At 40.4% G+C, this 20773-nt stretch overlaps 1 protein-coding gene across 6 annotated transcripts in view; it reads right to left on the reverse strand.

Moving 5' to 3' along the window:
• The window catches only part of CFAP58 (cilia and flagella associated protein 58), a 117541-nt gene that overhangs the window by 56479 nt on the left and 40289 nt on the right, over positions 1-20773 (reverse strand). For all 6 annotated transcript variants that reach the window (XM_032880589.1, XM_032880590.1, XM_032880601.1 and 3 more), the window contains 4 exons: positions 18543-18625; positions 14990-15181; positions 2996-3157; positions 1872-2018 (listed from right to left, as the gene is read on the reverse strand). In XM_032880589.1, coding sequence (XP_032736480.1) covers positions 1872-2018; positions 2996-3157; positions 14990-15181; positions 18543-18625 — 584 coding nt within the window. The remainder of the gene's footprint in view (positions 1-1871; positions 2019-2995; positions 3158-14989; positions 15182-18542; positions 18626-20773) is intronic.

Genomic DNA, 20773 nt, shown 5'->3' on the forward strand with positions numbered 1-20773 from the left:
CATCCTGGTTTCACAGTAAGTCCAAAGCAATCATCTTTCTATAATCGATAGCTCCAAGCTCTCCAGACCTAGGATTCCCCACTTAGAGCAAGCTCTCTAGGGCAGAAGCCCTTTAAACTCATCTTCCATGTTCACCCGCTGCCAGTTCTACTGGTCCAGGACCAAAAAACAGAGCCCTATTGCCCTTTATTTTCTTTTATTTTGATGCTTCTTTAGAGCTATATATGCATGATGATGGAAGGCATAATTGAAACAAATATTAACCAAAGTCAAACTCTAGGGAGTTAGGAATAACTGATCTTTTGCCTAGGACATTGCTTTTTCTAAAGCAGAATTTTGAAGAAGGTGGGTAGTTCTACCTTGGACCCTATAATGGGGTAACAATCTTTTGAAAAGAACATCAGTCAGGAAAGCAAGAGATGAAGATCGTCATCCTATAAAAAGAAAGAGAAGACCAAATAGAGTTGTTCTGAAGACTTGCTAACATGGGTCCATGCAGCCCATGGTGAAGCAATGCTTATAATAAGATTCTTCAGATTCATTCAATCATAAATAAACTCATCCCACTACAGGATTTGCTATCATCTACAAAATTATTCTTTCAAACAAGGAAAACAGGGGCAAAGATGCAGGATATTTTCTAATTTAAAATTATGTATTTATATTTCTTTATATGGAAATGAATTTTAATGCACAATTTTTTATTCGTTTTTTATCATAAGCTAGAGTGGGGAGATGAAAGTCTCAGGTAAATATCAATTATCATATCCTTTCTGTACAGACACTTTTGTTATATTTTAATCTTTCTCAAACCAAATGTGCCTTGATTTCATGTAGTAGTTTTATTTCCATGAAGACCTATCATTAAGTTGACAAAACCTATTATGAAATTGAGAGTGCATATTTCAATCTATGGCATCTTGGAATCAAGGAAATTTGGCTTTAAAGTTGTCCAACACCAGCTACACACTTTTAAGACAGGAACTATCTTTGAAAATCTTTGAAAACTAAAATGCAGAAACCAAGACACCCAGTCCCTGATTTGCTATAGAGACTTCCTACAAGTGGCTCATAAACACCCATGACTATTCTGCATATACATTTCCCAAGTGAAAGTGATACTTGCATACCCTTAATTCCTTTTTAACTCCTTGGTCAAATGGATTAAAAGGGAAATCTATTGACTTGGATAGGAAAAGAAAAATACTTCATGTTTAGTGAATGTGTATAATAAAACATATTTCATTCGAGGATTTGAAATGGTATAATTATTTGGTATGTATTCTTGGAAAAGGTCTTTATATTAGTAGACATATGATGTGCCAAGTTGGTAAATTTAAAAGGGTATGTCTTAGGAATATACAGGAAGACAGAAGTGATTCCCTGGAGGAGGGGCTAAGGCGAGTGCAAGCAGAAAAGTCAGGTGCACATAAAGCAAACACCTATTAGGGGCAGCGGGACAAAAGGTCTTGCCAGCAGCACCTTATGGAAGGCCCAGGGAGGAGTTTGGGTGGGTTGGGCATGGGTGTTGGATGCAAGTTGTAAATGCAAAAGGACTGTGGCAATCCAGCGAGCCCCAGGACTTCTTGGGCACTGCCAACGTGCTCGGTTCTCTTCTGCTGATGGGATGACAGCAGCTGGTGAACTAGCTGCTTATGCGTCTCCACCGGCCTTTTCCCCGCTTCTACCTGGGAGCACTGCCCAGAAGGAGACCTGCCCTGGAGGGGGTGTGGCTCCTCCTATGGTTTCTCTGTTGTTCTCCCCGCCCCTCGTTCCTTCAGTGAGCGCAGAGCCTGCCTTGGGGGAGGGGGGCGGGGAGGGGGTAAACAGACAGACTCCTGCCACCACCATTTTTATTGCCAGTTCTATACCTTCAGAGTTTCCTTCTCCTTTTCTATCCGCTGCTGTTCCAGGTGCAGCTTCACAAGGGCTGACTCTTTGGCTGAGATTTCTTCTTTCAGCTGATCTACTTGATGGGTCATAATCTTCAATTTTCTCTTCATTTCTGTTATTTCATCCTAATAAAATGAAAGGAGAAATGTTTGAAAGTGAATTAAATAGACAACACCATCTGAATAGAAGTTCCATCCATATTCAAGAGCTTTTAAGGGAGGCTTTCTCCAAACAGTGGTCTCCTGAACAATTACCACTGGGCTATTCCTTTGTCTCTTGTGCCCATCAACCTCCAAGTCCTTCCTAGCTTTAACTCTCAAAATATTCTCATGCAATATTCACAAAGTATGCAAAATGACTATGCCACACACACAACACACATACAAAACACACAATACATATATATAGCACATACAACAACGCGTGACATACATGTAACACACGTACTACGTACAACACATGCAACACGCATGCCACGTGCGACACATGCAATACCACACACATACAACACAATACATGCATATAACACATACAATACAGCACACGTGCACAACACGTGACACATACAACACATGACACATACAATATATGCAGCACACGTGACCCACAACACATACAACACAACACATGTGGCACAGACAACACATACAACAAACAGCATATACACACAATACATACAACAAACTTGCACATACAACACACACGCTTTATTCTTTGTTTTACAAGGGAGGAATTGGCCCCACAACAAACATTATAACTAAGGTCACAAAGCAAAGATCTGCAATTAAATGACAAGAACGTGCTGCTCCCCTTAAGTCACAGTCGCTATTAGCAGTTCTAAAAATTAGAAACAGGAGAATGGCAATTCTACAATTCTACATAATAATTAAAAGCAGGACCATGATCTTCACATCCCATCAAGCTGTGTCATTTCCACTTCAAACAAGCTGATAGTTCAGCACAAACTGATCTTCTCTTTCAGGTGAATTCCATGAGATTTCTGGTTTGCCCTGTTCTAAATTCTGCCATTAGGAAAACAGAAACTGCTTTAAACCCAGAAGGGGGGAGGAGTCAAAATGTAAAGACCAAATACATTCTTTACCTGAGCCTCAACCAGATTTTTGCTATACAGATTCCTGTCTGACCTCACGGCTTCATACAGGTTCTGTTGTTGTTTTAACTTAGTCTCTGACTCAGCGATTTTTTTCCTGTAGTCAAAAATCTGCATTTCACGGATTTTTATGTCTTCCATGTTCATGAGGACCTGGAGAAGAAAGAAGTATATTAAATGGTTAAAGAGCCAATCTATTTTTATCAGTTTGGGACAAACAGAGATTTTGATCTAAGGGTAACTGCTAGAAATGCTCACAATCAGAAAATCTTACTGTGGTTATCATCACTGCGGTACAACACAGAAATTCAGCCCAGCTGATTAGGGGCAAACATACATTTGATCTACACTAGAGTTCTGCCCAAGCATGAAGGCTTAGTGCAGTTATTCTGTGATCACAAGAAGAAAAAATAACGAAATTCTTTCAGTTCTGAAAACCTCTTCCAAACACCCACCCAGCAAAAAAGAGAAAAGAAAAAGAAAAGGTACCCGTTTAAACAGATCTTCACATGGAGCACTAAGAAAGATAAGAAATAACTTAGCTGTTTGGCCACCGTCATAGCTTTGGAAATTTAACCGTGAGAAAGAAAAGGGGCCTCTGGACATCGATAGCCATCAAAACGCTGCCTCACCAATGTCAAACTCGCTCCATCCGGGAAACTCAAAGGTCTTCATAAAAATGCATTCTATGGTGCACCCAACACTTCAAGGCAAGAGGAGATGTGAGAATAACTGCCTGTTTTTTGCAAGTATGAAAAACCGAGGCACAGAATTCCACTGCGAGCCAATACTTCTCAACAAGCAATCCATACAGCTGAAATTACATAATCATGACTCTCAGCTGCAGTGCCCACAGAAATTGATTTTTTAAGGACAAACTTCTTCGAAAATTCCTTAAGAAGAAAAACTTTTGCATTGATTGAATCAATGGAGTTATGGTCTGGACAAAAGCTGGAACACACAAGGAGAAAATTCTTCAGAGTTTTACGACATCGTGATGACGTTCTCTTAATGGTTTACAGCTTAAGGAGGGGGTAAACAGAGAATAGTAGGCCAGGCAGGTCCTTGCACTAACACGGCCAGGGAAGGTTCCTCCCGAGAAGAGGCATTGTATCTAGAACTGAACGTTTCAAAAAGTCTTAGACCTTTGCCATGCTCCTATTCTCAACTGTGGGCTACCTGTGAGCAGCACGTTCCCGAATCATTGCCCTACGGAATCCTTTCTTCCACCTGTGGAATTAGTACACTCCAAGAAAACCCTGTTCTAAAGTTTTGCCATCAGAGGTAACAATAGCTAGTGTTTAATATGTTTATCCTTTATATATTTTTTTAAGATTTTATTTATCCACTTGAGAGAGTGAGAGTGAGAGAGAGCATGAGAGGAGAGAAGGTCAGAGGGAGAAGCAGACTCCCGTGGAGCTGGGAGCCCGATGCGGGACTCCATCCTGAGACTCTGGGATCATGACCTGAGCAGAAGGCAGTCGCTCAACCAACGGAGCCACCCAGGCACCCGATTATCCTTTATATCTTTAAGTAAACAGCTTTCAAAATTTTCCAAGACACATTTAAGGAGGGATAGAACTAAATCATAGTAAATGCCCTTTGGGCATATGTTATTTTGTAGCATTTTTTTTTTCTTATTACGCCTATTGATTTGATACACTTATTAATAAATGACTCCCTTTACAAGTATTTTAATTTTATTTCTTTATACATAGCCCCATGTGCCATCATTTTAAATAAACACATCAGCGTGAAATATTTTTTTTTCTTTTACTTATTTATTGGGACCTTCCTTCTCTCTTCTACCCAGATCAACCCCTCATCAACCCATAAAGCAACCAGGTTAACAATTTAGTGTGTGTCCATCCACATTTTCCTTTGAATTCTACATATTCAGTTCAAGTCTTCTGGCATAACAGCTAATAGTTCTCAGACACATTCTATATACCAGGCGTCCTATATATATTAACTCATTTAATCTTCACAAAACCCCTACGAGTTGTGTGCTATGAATAACCTAATTTTACAAAGAAGGAAATCTCAGTCAGAGAAATACCATCCACACCTCCTCAACCAGTAAATAGACAGACACAGGGATTTGTTTGTCTCCTTTTGTCTCGCTTTTTAGGTTTTGTTTTTATTTTTTAGCCAAATGTGATCTTCTTATATATGCTTGTATGCGCCTTGCTTTTTAATCACTCAGTAATACTTTGGGGGATCATGTGGAGTATCTCTAATTCACTCTCTTTCAGGGTGGTTTAGCACACCACCGTGTGGCTGAGTCATCACAGACTTGGCTCTTCACCTCTATGGGCATTAGCTTGGTTTCCACTTTTTTGCCATTCTCAACCCTGTTCCATTAAACATTTTGGTACATGTGTCCTGGTTTGCATTCACTTCTGTTGGGATGGATTCCCAGGAGCAGACTATCTGGCTTGAAAGACATATGTATTTTCAACCTTAATAGATATTGCTAGATTGCTTTCCAAAATGGCTGTAACACTTTACATTCCCATAGCACCCACAATAGTTTTCTTAATAGGAAACTATCCTTGCAGTTTCAGGATAAACCTTCTTTGGCCATACTGGGTGATTCTTTTAATGTACTGTTGAATTTGGTTTGCTAGAATTTCATTTAGGATTCTGCATACATAGTCACAAGTGATCGAAGTCAATAACTTTCTTTTCCATTCTATTTCAACATCAAGGTTTCTGCTAGCTTCATAAAGCGAACAGAGTACCTTTCCGTTCACCCATTCATTCACTCACGCATTTATTCACTCACTCAATGAACATGTACTGAGGACTTCTCACTGGCAGGCACTGTATAAGCACTAGTGATGTAAAGAACAGTAAGACACATTCCCCGCCCTCAAGTACACCTCTAGGGAGTGATGGTGGCACACAATGGGTAATCAAGAAATAAACAGAACCAGGAAACTTAGACATGTATTGGGTGTTGGAGAAGCAAACACTGGAAGGCTAATGGATAGTATCTTCTGAGGATGGTCCTACATGTACAATGTAAGCCGTTGATATTTGGGATTTGCACCATTTATGGAAACTACTTCTTCCTTTTTATGCTTCAGCCAACCCAACCAAGGACTCACATCGGACCCCAAGCTCTCTCCCAGGCCTGGAGTCTTTACTCATTATCCCTGCAGAAGGCATGGGTTATATATATCAGTGCTGGAATGTAATCAGTATTACCCCAAAAAAAATGCAAAGTGCAGGATCAGCACTTTTTCTGAAGTTACATAGCCTGAGACTTATCTGATTCTCAAAAGTTCAAAGAAACTCCTTTCTAAAGTTATTGGGCCCTGTGAGTGTTGGAGATAATTCTCCCTCAACTTCTTTAGTGGCTTCCATAGTTACTGATCTTCCTACATTTACTACTTCTCTACAAGTCAAACCTTGATGTACGTACATATTTTCGAGAGAATTACCTATTCAGCCAATTTTTTAAATTTATGCCACTAGATTTGTACAAAGTATTTTTACATGCTTTTACTGTTCTATCATTATTAACTGAGATCATCTACTTTGTGTGGAAAGAGAACAGCCCAAAGTAAGAATAAATACAGACTGTGGAAATGGTTTGGATGGTTGGTTGAGGGCCTAGAAGGAACAAAATTAGAAAATCTGAAACAAGGAGGTCTGGAAAAAAGGCATCTGCATAGATCTGAAATGAAAAGAAACCCCTTTCCTTTTCCCATCATTTCTTCTCTCCATATTTGTAGAATCTTTAAAAATGAGTAGCAGGCAGTCTTTCAAGGTACCACCAACAACAACTAAAATTTATAAGTCAGAAATAAGTGTGGGAACCTGGGTGGCTCAGTAATTAGGCATCTGATTCAGCTCGGGTCATGATCCCAGGGTCCTGGGATAAAGCCCATGCAGGGCTCCCTGCTCAGTAAGACTGTTTCTCCCTCTGCCTGCTGCTCCCCCTGTTTGTGCTCTCTCTCTGTCAAATAAATGAATAAAATCCTAAAAAAAAAAAAAAAAATGGCACCTAGGTGGCTCACCCATTAAGCAGCTGCCTTTGGCTCAGGTCATGATCCCAGGGTCCTGGGATCGAGCCTCACATCAGGGTCCCTGCTCAGTGGGAAGCCTGCTTTTCCCTCTCCCACTCCCCCTGCTTGTGTTGTCTCTCTCAAATAAATAAATAAAATCTTTAAAAAAATAAAATAAATGTAAAACCTAAATAAGATATCTATTACTGGATCTGGTATTTGTTTACTTTAAAAAAAAAAAGAAAAAAAGAAAGGCACTATCTCTGACTAAAATTTAGCCTTTCTATGGACATGATCACACTTCTTTGGGCTCAGTGAAATGAATGGACTGAAAATACTTTGAACAGCATCATCAGCATTCAGAATATCAAGCAGTACATCAGAGAAAAGAAAAAAATTGCTTGTTCAATCACTTTGAGAGATGTTATAACAAGACTCATCCTTTGCATAGACAGGATAATGCTCCGGAGAAAGGATGCAGCCAAGTGCATTTCTTTGGGGGGCATCCAACTAGTAGGGTCTATCTTTGTGCACACAACAGTGCAGGAAATCACAGTGCATTTGCTTCTGGATTCTTGAAGCTAGGAATAATAAGAACTCATCATGACACCAAGAAGATCAAAGGTATTTTAGTTAAATAACAATGAAAAAAAAATACTGAAACTAAGGGAAAAGACAATCTACAAAGCAATTTATTTGTAAGTGTCGGAAATCAATTTGTTTCAGTGGAAATCATTCAAACCAATGTCAAATCCTGAAAATTAATAAAATGTGTGGGGTGTTAAGTAGGAGCAAAACCTTTAGTCAACATTCCCCTGTTGAAAATGGCATGTCAGAGAATGTGGGGCTGGAGCTTAATTAACTGATTATACTTTAGATACCTCAAACCAACTCATGAGAGAAGTCATATCCAAACATGAAAAGCTCTGTTAGAGCCGGAGACTTGGAGACCCCAGGCTTCGGAAGCCCACTTCAAACTAACCCAGAAAATGCTTACAGAGCAGTCTGAGGCACAGACCCAGTTTATAACCTACTACCTTTTCTTTTTCTGTTAAAACAACCTGCCAATAGAAGTAAGAGTGAGATAAAAAATCAATAATGCATGCTGGAAATCTGCAGCATAGTCAAAACATCACATAAACTAAGGCAGGGTAAGAAAGTAGGTCACTGAATTTGGAGCCCTTTAACTTACATTTGATGAAATATCAGTATAATAAACTCCTCCAATAAGTTTTTCTGACTCAATGTCAATGATTTGAATGCTGACAATGCCTCTACCTTCATAATGAAACTGAAAAACTCACTCTCAGGAAAACAAAACAAAACAAAAAAACCTATGTGGCTAGGCACGTGAGATTTTAAGTCTTCTCTATTTTTCTTGCTTTTTTATCTTATTCCCTACCTTAAATTTATAGAGGCATATCTATGTTTCTGGGTGGCTTTTAAGATTTTATTTTTTTAAGTAAGCTCTCCATCCAACATGGAGTTCAAATTCATGAACCCAAGATCAAGAGTCACACGCTCTACTGACTGAGCCAGCCAGGCACCTCTGTATTTCTCATCTTTTGTTGTTGTTGTTGTTGTTGTTTAAGATTTTATTTATTTATTTGACAGACAGAGATCACAAGCAGGCAGAGAGGCGGGCAGAGAGAGAGAGGAGGAAGCAGGCTCCCCGCCGAGCAGAGAGCCCGATGTGGGGCTCGATCCCAGGGCCCTGAGATCATGACCTGAGCCAAAGGCAGAGGCTTTAACCCACTAAGCCACCCAGGCGCCACTGTATTTCTGTTCTTAATAACTTATTGCACTGGGGCGCCTGGGTGGCTCAGTCAGTTAAGCATCTGCCTTTGGCTTAGGTCATGATCCCAGGGTCCTAGGATCATGCCCTGTGTCCGGTTCCCACAGGCAGCCTGCTTCTCCCTCTCACTCTTCCTGCAGCTCCCCCTGCTTGTGCACTTGCTCTTTCTCTGTCAAATAAATAAATAAAAATTTTTAAAAATAATAAATCACATATTACATTAATTTATAAAATGAGGGATATAATCATGTCTACCTCAAGGGGCTATTATGAGGATTTAAGTGAGAAGATACATATATTTGCACCATCATGTAAGTACCTAGCAGATCATACTTTTATCAGTTATTAAATAATAGATTATCATGATAGGGTAGTATTCTGTCATGTTATATAATACTAGTACTTAACAAATCAATTCAAGTTTTCTATGGATCATATTCTGTTCGGCAGGAAAAGGGTAATCCCTAGATATATGTAATTTCATAATAACACAAAAAGCTTATAATTTGTCTATGAAAGATGCCCTGTATAAAACTTCAAATTAAGACCAAAGAAACAGGAGCTCCATTTCATTATAAAGTACCAGTTCAATCAATACTTCTCTGATCAACTTTCTTTCCTCACTTCCTTGTAAGCCCTCGAAAGCACATTATTATTCATTTCTTGGGAGCTTTGTCTAGGAGAGTTTTGCTTGCCGCTGTTACAAGCAAATAAGCAGAGAGCTTAGGAACATGGAGGTAAGGATTCATTATGAAAGAATGCTTTTTGATGTATAAAATGTCTGGAAAGGCAATGGCCAGAAGTTTAATATTTAGAATGAGAAAGGAGGGGTTCTAAAATGAGCCAAGTGCATAATATGCAACATGTGCCTCAGATTTAATGATTAACCAGGAATAGTTTTACTCAGAATTTACAGAAGTTGAGTAAATACGGTGGATTATAATGCCATTCCTGGTGCCTCTCAGTTTAACTAAAGAGTGAAAGTGTGAGTGCAGCAGAGGAGAAAGCATGGGATAAAAAGCGCTGAATCTCTCTACTAGATTATGTTATGGTTCTGCAAATATTCACTCCTTCTCCCGTCACTACCACCTCCATGGGAAGAGCGTTCCCCTTGCTGTTGGACATGTGACTTGCCACAGCCAATGGGATGCCAGAAGAGAGAGCCATGAAATGTGCTTGTGTGCTTGGGTTTCTCCTTTGTTTCCTTTCTTCCTCCATGACAACACCATGCATGCTGGAGGACCAGAAACACGTAGAGCAAAACCAGACCAAACTCACAGCCTCCAGCCAAGTGCAGGCAAGCCTAACCTAGATCACCTGAGTTCCACCCAACTGCAGAGGTGTGAGAAGTTAAGTGTTGGGGCACCTGGGTGGCTCAGTTGGTTAAGTGTCTGCCTTTGGCTCAGGTCGTGATTTTGGGGTCCTAGGATCGGGCCCATGTCAGGCTCCCCACTCAGCAGGTAGTCTGTTTCTCCCTTTTTCTCTCCCTATCCTTCTCCCCACCATTTGTGCTCTCTTGCACTTTCTCTCTCTCAAAGAAATAAATAAAATCTGAAGGAAGGAAGGAGAGGGAGGTAAGAAAGAAGGAAGAAAATGCTTATTTCTGCATGCCAGTGAGATTTGGTGGTTGTGTATTATGCTGCATTAGTATGGCAAGTGTTGACTGAGACAGGCACATAAGAAAAGGTTTAGGATTCTGAGCCAACCGATTCTGGCACAGAAAAGGATCTTCTTCCTCGTTTGCAAATGCCAAGTTAAATTAATAAAACGTAACGTAGTGCTTTCGGTCTCTGAGAGCTCACCTTTCTTTCTCTAAACAGAAAGAACCAGAAGGCAAATGTTGACACTGTTTTTGCAGCCCAGAAGGCAGAAGAGACCACGCCACGAGTCCCCCACAGCTAAAATCACTGAGGATAACTCAGATAAGATTGTCCGTTATGACAACATGTTTCAAATGAATTTAAAATGGGGTAAGACCCATAATGATAAATACATTAGTGAAGAAGAATTTAATGTAAATACCTAAAAGTTAAGTCTTTGAGTGGCTAATTCAGATCTCTAATTACACTTTCCATTCATTCTTTCAAAAAATATTTGGTACCTATTTAAGAAATAAGTAATAAAAAGAGCTCAAAATTGAATACCAATCCTTCTCCTGTGCACAGAGATAAAACTAGTGCAAACCATAGAAGGAATCTTGCATTCTGTCTTTATCAGATTCATATTGTGAAAATGTTCCCCGTTTTAAAAAATATTTTTCAAACACATGGTCTTTATGGTACATAATATTGTACCAGATAAGTGTAGCACAATTTATTTTAAAGAATATCCTTTTATAAAACTCTTTGCATTTCTTCTATTTCCATAGATTGAGTTCTTACAAAAGAAATTGCTGGATTAAAACTTGGAACAACATGTACTTACTCCAGAAGTTGATGAAAACATCAGTATCCTGACATTATCTCCAGCCCCTGATATCAAATAGAGTTCAGGAAAGGGAATGTTCTGTTTGTGGGAATGAGGTGTGTGTGTGTAGCAGAAAAGAAAGAAATATGGGGAGGGACATATTTCTTATATGTATTAAGGACATGCAGGGGCACCTGAGTGGCTCAGTGGGTTAAGCCTCTGCCTTCGGCTCAGGTCATGATCCTGGGATCGAGCCCCACATCAGGCTCTCTGCTTGGCGGGGAGCCTGCTTCCCCCTCTCTCTCTGCCTACCTCTCTGTCTGCCTACTTGTGATCTCTCTCTCTGTCAAGTAAATAAATAAAATCTTAAAAAAAAAAAAAAGGGACATGCAGGTCCTTAATAAGTGGTCCAGGGGTGCCTGGGTGGCTGAGTCGATTAAGCATTGGACTATTGATTTCGGCTCAGGTCATGATCTCAGAGTTGTGAGATCAAGCCCCAAGTCGGGCTCTGCAGAGTGTGCTTGAGATTTAATCTTTCCCTCTCCTTCTGCCCCTCCCCTTGAGCTCACTCCCTCTCTCTCTCTCTTTCTCTAAAATGGGTGGCTCAGTCAGTTATGTGTCTGCCTTTGGCTCAGATCATGATCCCAGGGTCCTAGGATAAGAGTCCCACATGGGCTCCCTGCTTAGTGGGGAGCCTGGTTCTCCCTCTTCCTCTGCCTGTTACTCCCCTGCTTGTGCTTGCTCTCTCCTCTTTCTGTGTATCAAATAAACAAAATCTTGAAGAAGAAGAAGAAGAAGAAGAAGAAGAAGAAGAAGAAGAAGAAGAAGAAGAAGAAGAAGAAGAAGAAGTCGTCTAGAGACGACCCAGGTTGCTGTAGCAACTGATACATGCTGTCAGAGGTTAAGAAAGAAATAGAAAAATTACAATTGATAAAGAATTTGTTAAGAACTTATGCTTAAATGATTTAGTGACACATTATACAATCTTGTGAAGTTAAACATCAGAATTATGAAAAACAGTTACCAGCAAAACTTGGTACGTCTACATTTTTACAAGGAAACTGAAAAATCAATAATCCTATATTAAAATCAGTGACAGCCTCCTTTTTACCACTCAACATCTATCCATTTGTTTAGCAAACACTTCTAGTGTGCCTACTATTTACTGGCACACTAGAAATGAAGAAATGAAGAAATGAATGAGATAAAACTTTCTTCCCAAGAGCTCACTGTAAAGTTGGAAAAACAAATGTGCAAAGAAAATAATTACTCTAAGGATGGTAAGTACCATTGCAAAGACACAAACAAACCCATAAAGAAGAGACTCAGAGCAGGTTTGAGCTCGGAGATGAGCTTTTGAGCGGGGTATTGAGGATAAAGAGGAATTTTCCAGGCAGAAAAGGGAAAGAAGGACCTTCTAGAGAGAACAAAGGGCTTGGACTCTGTCCCATAAATCACAGTATACCATTGCATCGTTTTGCGTGGATTATAGGTATGCACCCAAATACTGACTCACTCTATCAGGTGGAACCAGGGCAGCTAGCATCCCTAGGTTAGTCCCCTCCAACCTTGAACAGTTTCCCCCTTATTTCCCATAAGCTATAGACATATTTTCTATATGTGCTAAGGATGCAAAAAAAAAAAAAAATGTTAGAAAGCATAGACCCAGGTTGCTGAGAAGTGAGAAGTGAGGTTTGTAAGGCCAGGAGTCATACCAGTATCACACTGGAATTTTTAACAGTGAACTTTGATAGTGTGATGGCAGCCCGAGGTGGAGGGACACTGATTACCAGGAAGGTGAAGCAGGAAGATCACACATTCAGATACATTTCCTGTCTCGGCATACAGTGCCTCCCCCTTACTAGGATTATATTCCTACCCAGGGATGCTGGGCTTGGCCATGTTACTTGCTTTGGCCGAGGGGAAATGAGTGGACAAGCCCTGTGCCTTTCTCTTCCCAGCAGAAGCTCTGAAAGCATCACAAGGTCCACTATTACCCTGTTTTCGCTCTGAAAGAAGCCAGCACATCCCAACAGAACCAGTGTGGAATGAAGAGGACACAAAGCAGGGCACCAGCAGACCCACAAATGCCATTGATTCAAATGAAAAATGAATCTTTGTTGCTATAAACCACGAAGATTTGAGGGTTATTTCTTACAGCCAAAGCTGAAGAATGTGCAGCCTGACGGGCTAGCCCAGGCTGGAGCATAGGATTGGAGAATACGAGTTCCTGGACCGACCACTGGCTTTCTGGGAGTCAGGAAATCAATCAACCGTGCTTGTAAGATGATTAAGTGAGAAAAGAAACACACTGTATTCCAACGGCCCCCAATCAGGGCTGTGAGAATCACCGGGTGTGGGGAGAGTGGGGGAGGGGGGGATCTTTTACACGGAAGACGTGTTCAGCCTGGGCTAGACTGAGCATAGCCTAGTCCAAACTTACATTCTACAAACATCTGCTCAGCATTTATTTAGTCTAAGCGGAAAGAAGCTGATTTCCTAACAGTGAAGCTTGTTTCCCTCTTTCTTAATGTTTATAATTCAAATGTTGGCTGTCCTCCTTGTCATCTTCACTGAGATTCCAGTCCAAAACAAAACAAAACAAAGTGAAACATGCAAGAGCGCTGGGAAACACTGTAGACTTCACTGAGGAGATGAAAGAGAGGGCTTACACCGCAGAGCAGATAACATTTTGCCAAGGGGATGGGGGGGCATCTTGTTAAACGAGTCTTTTCTCCCAAACCCTCTTCTTAGCCTCATACTTAAAACGTTCCTTCATTCTCCAACACTGCCTCCTGACACCATGAAACCCCCTGTTCTCCGCCATCTGGGAATACACTGAAGGCGGTAGAGTCTAACCACTCATGCTGAATGCTGGCCATGTGCTAAAACAATGGATTAAAGCAGATCTGAAACCCCTGAAGTCGTTTTCAAGACGCTGCCATGAGCACTCTCCCTTCTCCGCAGTTTACAGGAAGTAGAGATCTGGGACTTAGTTACTCAACGTGTGAATTTCTATCACTGGTGAGGTTTCCAGGGTCCCAACAGTTGGGAAATAAAAATGCCCTTAGAGGGGCGCCTGGGTGGCTCAGTGGGTTAAAGCTTCTGCCTTCGGCTCAGGTTATGATCCCAGGGTCCTGGGATTGAGCCCCACATAGGGCTCTCTGCTTAGCAGGAGCCTGCTTCCTCCTCTCTCTCTCTCTCTCTCTCTCTCTCTCTCTCTCTGCCTGCCTCTCTGCCTACTTGTGATCTCTGTCTGTCAAATAAATAAATAAAATCTTTTTAAAAAATAATAAAAAATAAAAATGCCCTTAGAATGTGTGAGCATTTACCTGATGCCCGGAGTCACTCACATCTTAATTTGAGGTCATTTAATTAGATGCCTTTCTCCTAACAAGTAGTTGGAATCCTCAGTCTGAGGGGACAAGGGTTTCAGGGATAGACGTGGGGGGTGAGAACAAATGGTACAGAGATGGGGATGCTGACAGCACCCCACCACCCCGAACCCAAGCGTCCAACACAGGGAAACTGCACAGCAGGGCAACAAGGGAGGGGCCTCAAAGGGGAAATGGAGACCCTCAAAGCATTGACCTTGTCTGTTTCATAGTCTGACCCAGATTAGCCCCGGGACAGCTTTTCCTCCGTCAACATTGTTCCTCTTAAATTCTCATGCAAACCACCAGCTCAGATCTGAAGCAATCCTCTTTGCTACAGTGTGTGACCTTCAGAGAGAAGGTCTGCAGTCACATCATCAAGGAGTGATCTTACCTTTTGGGTAAGGTCACTGGCTTCATTGATGTACCGATCTCGCTCCTTTTCTAGCTGAAAGATGATCTTTCTCTGCTTCTGAGCTTCATCTTTGTAGTTCTGGATTTCTTCCTCCAGGTTCCTCTTGGCTTGTTCATGGAGCTTTACCAGGTCTATCTGCTTCTGGGTCGCACTGACCGCCTTAAGCATATTCTAAAAATAAGGACAACAGAGCAGTCACGTTACTCAAAACGTGTGGGGATTTCTGGATAAATCTACCCCGTTTCATCCCTAAAATAATTAGACACATAGTTTTTTGGATAAATAAAGATAATCATATTCTCTACAACTTATTTAGAGCTTAGTCTGTTAATTTTGCACAAGGCAAACACAGGCATAGGTATACTAAGTGACCACAACATCCCAAGGAAGTGAGCACTATCTTGCTCCCATTTTAAGGGTAGGAAATTGATACTCAGAAGTTAAGGTGCTTGCTTACAAGTTCAATCAACAGGGCAGTGGCAGAGCCAGGATTTGAGTCCAGGTCCAGCTGACCCCAAAGATAACCTCCATCCCAGCTCTAGTCTTGTTCCTGGGAGCCTAGAACAACAGAACCTACTCACCTAACGGGGCTTTGACTACAAAGTAAAATAAAACCAACTCATTAAAAATGCAACTATCTAGAATTAACATATGATCCAAAATCTCACTCCAGGGTACCTAACCCAGCAGCACTGGAAACAGGTGATTGAACAAGAATCAGTATACGAATGCTCACAACAGCACCAGTCACAAGAGCCAAAATGGGCAAACAACCCAAAAGTCCATCAGCTGATGAACAGGTCGTCAAAATGTGGTATATCCACATAGGCGAACATTCATCAGCCACAAAAAGGAACAAAGTCCTGATACAGGGTACAGCATGGCTGCAGCCTGGAATCATTATTCTGAGTGGAAAGACCACACATAAAAGGTTCATGTATAACAGGATTCCAGTTCTATAAATATCCAAAATAGTCAGATCCACAGAGGAAGAAGGCAGATTCGTGGTCCCTGGTGGGGGGGGTGGGGAGTGGGGCATGGTGGGGAATAACTGCTTTGCAGGTACACAGGTTCCTTCTGGAATGAAGAAAGTGTTCTGCAGCTAAGTTCAGTGACGGTTACATGACACCATCAATGTACTCATGGTCACTCAGGGTAAATTCTGTCTTGTGTTTATTTTACCATAATAACACACCAACTAGCCCAGTTTCTTAAAGAATGCAGATGCCTATGCCCCATCTCTAGAGATTCTGATTCAATGGATCTGGGAGGGGACCCAGGTGCCAACATTTTTTTTTTTTTTTTTAGTGCTGCATGAGTGATTTCTGCTGCTGCAATGGAAATTCCAAGTTTGGCTGCCCAAGAAGTCAGCCTGTACCCCGAAAACCAGGAGTCAATAGAGTAGTGCTGCTCTGGCAGGCAAGCTCATACAGGAGGGTTCAGTTCTCCGGCCGCAGGTGAATGAACCAGCGACTTCTGAAATAGGGCCTTTAGTTTTCTGCAACTCAACAGAGGACGTAAACTTGGGAGCTGGTGGTGATAGTCATCTTTTTTTGCCAAACAGACCAGGAAACAGGGAGGCATTCTTCCCCAAAATAGAAGAACGAAAGCAAAAACTCAGCAGGAAATCCAGTGGTAGTGAGAGAGGGCTTTCTGTGTATCCCAAGAATGTCAGGTCAGCTTCCTATCAGTTCCCGAGGCCCAGATGTATCCTTGGGTACCACAAGGCTCCTTGTTGTCCCTTCCCAAATCTCTAAGCAACAGAGACCCGCAGCCAGGTCTGAAAACCACTGGAATATAAACACACTATACCTCAGATGGGTGATGAGGCAGAAAATAGAAAAGGTCAACTTGATTTTCAAGTATTGAATTCAACATCCACTCTATAAAAGACAAAGCCATTTTAACATTACACTGAAAGAATGAGAATATATTAACATTGCTGCCTGTCAAAACCATGTCACTATTCATTTAATGAAGGGGGTATGGGGTATTTCCAGTCAGTGGGGCAAGACTGTATTATTAGTGATGGTGGGTTGCGTACCTGCAGAGGGTCAGACGCTGGCTGGGCAAAGCACTAAGAAAGGAGGCACAGTAGCCAGAAAAGAAAAAACTATACCCTGTCTTGGAAGAGGAACTGATGTTAGTCAAATCAAACAAATAAAAGTGAAATTAATGTTGTGCTACATGTCCTATTATGGCAGAAAATCTATTGGTTGGCCACCAGTATTCATAAAATATAAACAGGTTAAATGCATGTCTTAAAAATACATTTAAAGGGGCGCCTGGGTGGCTCAGTGGGTTAAGCCGCTGCCTTTGGCTCAGGTCATGATCTCGGGGTCCTGGGGTCGAGTCCCACATCGGGCTCTGTGCTCAGCAGGGAGCCTGCTTCCCTCTCTCTCTCTGCCTGCCTCTGTCTACTTGTGATCTCTCTGTCAAATAAATAAATAAAATCTTTAAAAAAAAATACATTTAAAATTCTAAATCCAACAACATTGTTTGCATGCGCAAATTTATTAAATAAAGGAATAGTTTTCAGGACTATGCAAAAAAACAATGATTTTCTAAGGAGTGCTCAGCATGTAAAGATAGGTAATCTCCTATTATTTCCCAGGATCCTTAAATAATCTTCTACCAGCTTCCAGAGTGGTCTATTTTGTCAATATTTGTTCTTTCTGCAAAACCTAAAGAAATAATGCAAGTTGGAGTAAAAAAATATAGGCTATTTCTACTTGATGAGATGACTGTCTTGGCCAAAAGCCATAGACTATTCTGGAAAGAGCCTCTCACTCTCCATCTCGCCCTTTGATTTTTTCCTCCCTGGAGGAAATCCCTGAGCAGGAAAGTTTACCCTAAATCCTTGGAACTAGTTAAACTCTAAGAGTGACAGTCAATGGAAGGAATCCTCTGGACTGGTTTGAAGAAGAAAGGGGTGGGGGTCAGTGTCCTCCCATAAATGGAGGCCTTCCAGGCCTCAAGCTCCTGCAACCCCTCCCTCAGCTTTGGACCAGATTGAGCTCAGGAACTAGGAGATATAAGAGCTGAAAACAAAAATAAAAACCTACAACAGTCCCCAAAAGATGGAGGAAAGGTTTATGGCATCAACTGGCCTTTCTTACACCAAATTCCTTGAAGGTAATACTGTATCAGCGCTCACTTGTATCTTCTGGATTAGCCAAAGTTGCAGATTATAGATATTAAATTCAACAATTTTGATCAACTGCTTAGGATGCCAAATAATACACCAGCAATAAAATCAAAATCCACAAAACGCTCTTAAATCCCCTGCTCGTTTATATGATAATTCCCCCCACATCCCTTTGTGCTCACAGGTAATATCGCAGTTTCAGTTCTCAGCCCACAAATGGTGGACTGTGCCTGGCAGCTTGGAAGAAAACAGAGCACGATTATTTATTTCTAATCTACTTTTGTTCGCTTCAGAGTTTTCTTTCCCCTGCACAACCGGTTAAAGGCAGATATCATAGCATTAAAGAAGGACATTTATTTACCGGTACTATGGGAACACACTTACCTTATTTAATATGTCCCTTTCCCTCAGAAGCTCATCCATCGCTTTCTTATCAAGTTCTGCTTGTTTCTTTGAAGCCTCCACCTCTAAATGACCAAGGAGAAGAAGAAGAAATATGGAGCTGACCCAAGAAAGAATCTGCCAAGGCCAAAGCCAATGCAATAGAGAAACTGCTTTACAGGTTTATCTGCAGCTATAAAATTCCTGTTTATTGAGTGTTCCATGATCTTCATTATAGCTCAGTGCAGGTCTCCTGCCCCACTGAACACGTGGAAACTGAGTCTCAGCGGGGTTAAGACACATGCTACCCATCTGCAACCAAGAAGGGCTGAGGCTAGGAGCATGGTTTCTCTGACTCCAAAAGTCCTTGCTCTTTTTAAATCTTTTTAATTATACAAGTAATTATGAATACAGAAACAAATGAGGCATCCAAATAAGCAAAAGGGAAAAAATCTCAAGTCAACCAGAATCTACTTAGGATTTTGATATGTCTTTCTAGACTTTTTCCTATGCAAATGTGTGTACATAAAAATACAGATATACACACATTCATATATATATATATATATATATATATATATACACCAAAAGTGAATTATATGACACATACTGTTTTGTAGCTTGCTTTTATAATTAACTAACATAAAATAAATGCCTCTCTATATTATAAATGTGCATCTACAACAGAATTTTAATGGCCCCATGATATTTCACTATACGAAAATGCATAATTTATTTAGCCAATCCCCCACCTTAACACTTAAATTGCTTCCATTTTACTTATTTATTTGCAATTATAAGCCATAATTCTGTGAAAGTTCTTGTTCATTTGTTACTCTAGAAGAGGAAGTCCTGGATTGAAGGTGATTAAAAAAAAAAAAAAAGGCATTTCTCTCCTACTGCCAAATTTCTTTCCAGAAAACTAATAGCAGTTTAAATCCACACCCAAATCACCACTGGGTATTATCATGCTATTCGATCTTTTTGACAATCCAATAGATTATTAAAACCCTATCTCTGTATTTAATTTACATTTCTTTGATTAGTAGTAACATTACTACTTTTTCATGTTTAATGACCATATATTTGTATTTCTGTTTTTAAAATTGCCCACACTTTCCCTATGTCCATTTTTCTCACAAATTGTTTATCCCCTTTGTGGATTTGTAAGAACTCTTTATATATAACAAAAATACTAACTCCTTGGCAATGTTTTCGTCAATTTGTCTTTATATAGAGAAACTTTGATATATTTTTTTTAAAAAACCCTCAGCTTTTATTTCATTAAATCTTCTTGATCTTGGTTTTCTGGTTTCCACATCATAGGTATTAACTTTTTTTTTCCCAAAATGTAACTTATTGTCATACTACCATCTTAAGAATCCATACTGCACGCTGGAGTGAAACACCTTTATCTTGATGATAACCTTGGGTCTTTTTGTGGCTGTTCCAATTTCTTCCATTGACCTGTTTATCAGGCATTTTCACCACAGTCTTTGGTTACTGAAGCTTTATAATATTAAATGCCCAGTGAGGCAAATGCTCCCTTATCACTCCTCTTTTCCAGAATTTTACGGCTACTGTCACCTGTTTATTCTTCTGGAGGATCTCTGGAATTAGTTTTCAAGTCCCAACAATATAACTTACTGAAATTTTTATTGGAAATATTAAATGTATAGATTAATTTAGGTAGATTTATATCTTTATCATATTGTGCTTTCTCATCCAGGAACTCTGTGTATCTCTCCATTTTTCAAGTCTTCCTTTATACCCCTCAATAGAATTCTGTAGCATGTTTTATATACATGTCTTGCAGGTATCCCGGAAACTTTATTTATAGATATTTTATTACTTTAGTTGCTATTGTGAAAAGGGGTTTTTCCATCATATATTCTAACCGGTTCTTTGTACAAAAAGAAGCACAAAAGATATGTATATATTTATTTTATAACCTGCCACCCCAGTGAACTCTCATTAGTTCTGGCAGTTTATCAGTTAGTTTCTTGGGTTTTGTGACAGAAAATCATAACACATGGAGGACTCATGCTCCTAACTATTTTGTCCAAGGAAAGTTTACCCTAAATTCTTGGAACTAGTTAAACTCTTAAGAATGACAGTCAATGGAAGGAATCCTCTGGACTGGTCTGGAGAAGAAAGGGGTAGGGGTCAGTGTCCTCCCATAAATGGAGGCTTTCCAGGCATCAAGCTCCCACAACCCCTCCCTCAGCTTTGGA

This window comes from Lontra canadensis, unplaced genomic scaffold, assembly GCF_010015895.1.
Source record: "Lontra canadensis isolate GAN:19392208 unplaced genomic scaffold, GSC_riverotter_1.0 scaffold3, whole genome shotgun sequence".
Classification (NCBI taxonomy): domain Eukaryota; kingdom Metazoa; phylum Chordata; class Mammalia; order Carnivora; family Mustelidae; genus Lontra; species Lontra canadensis.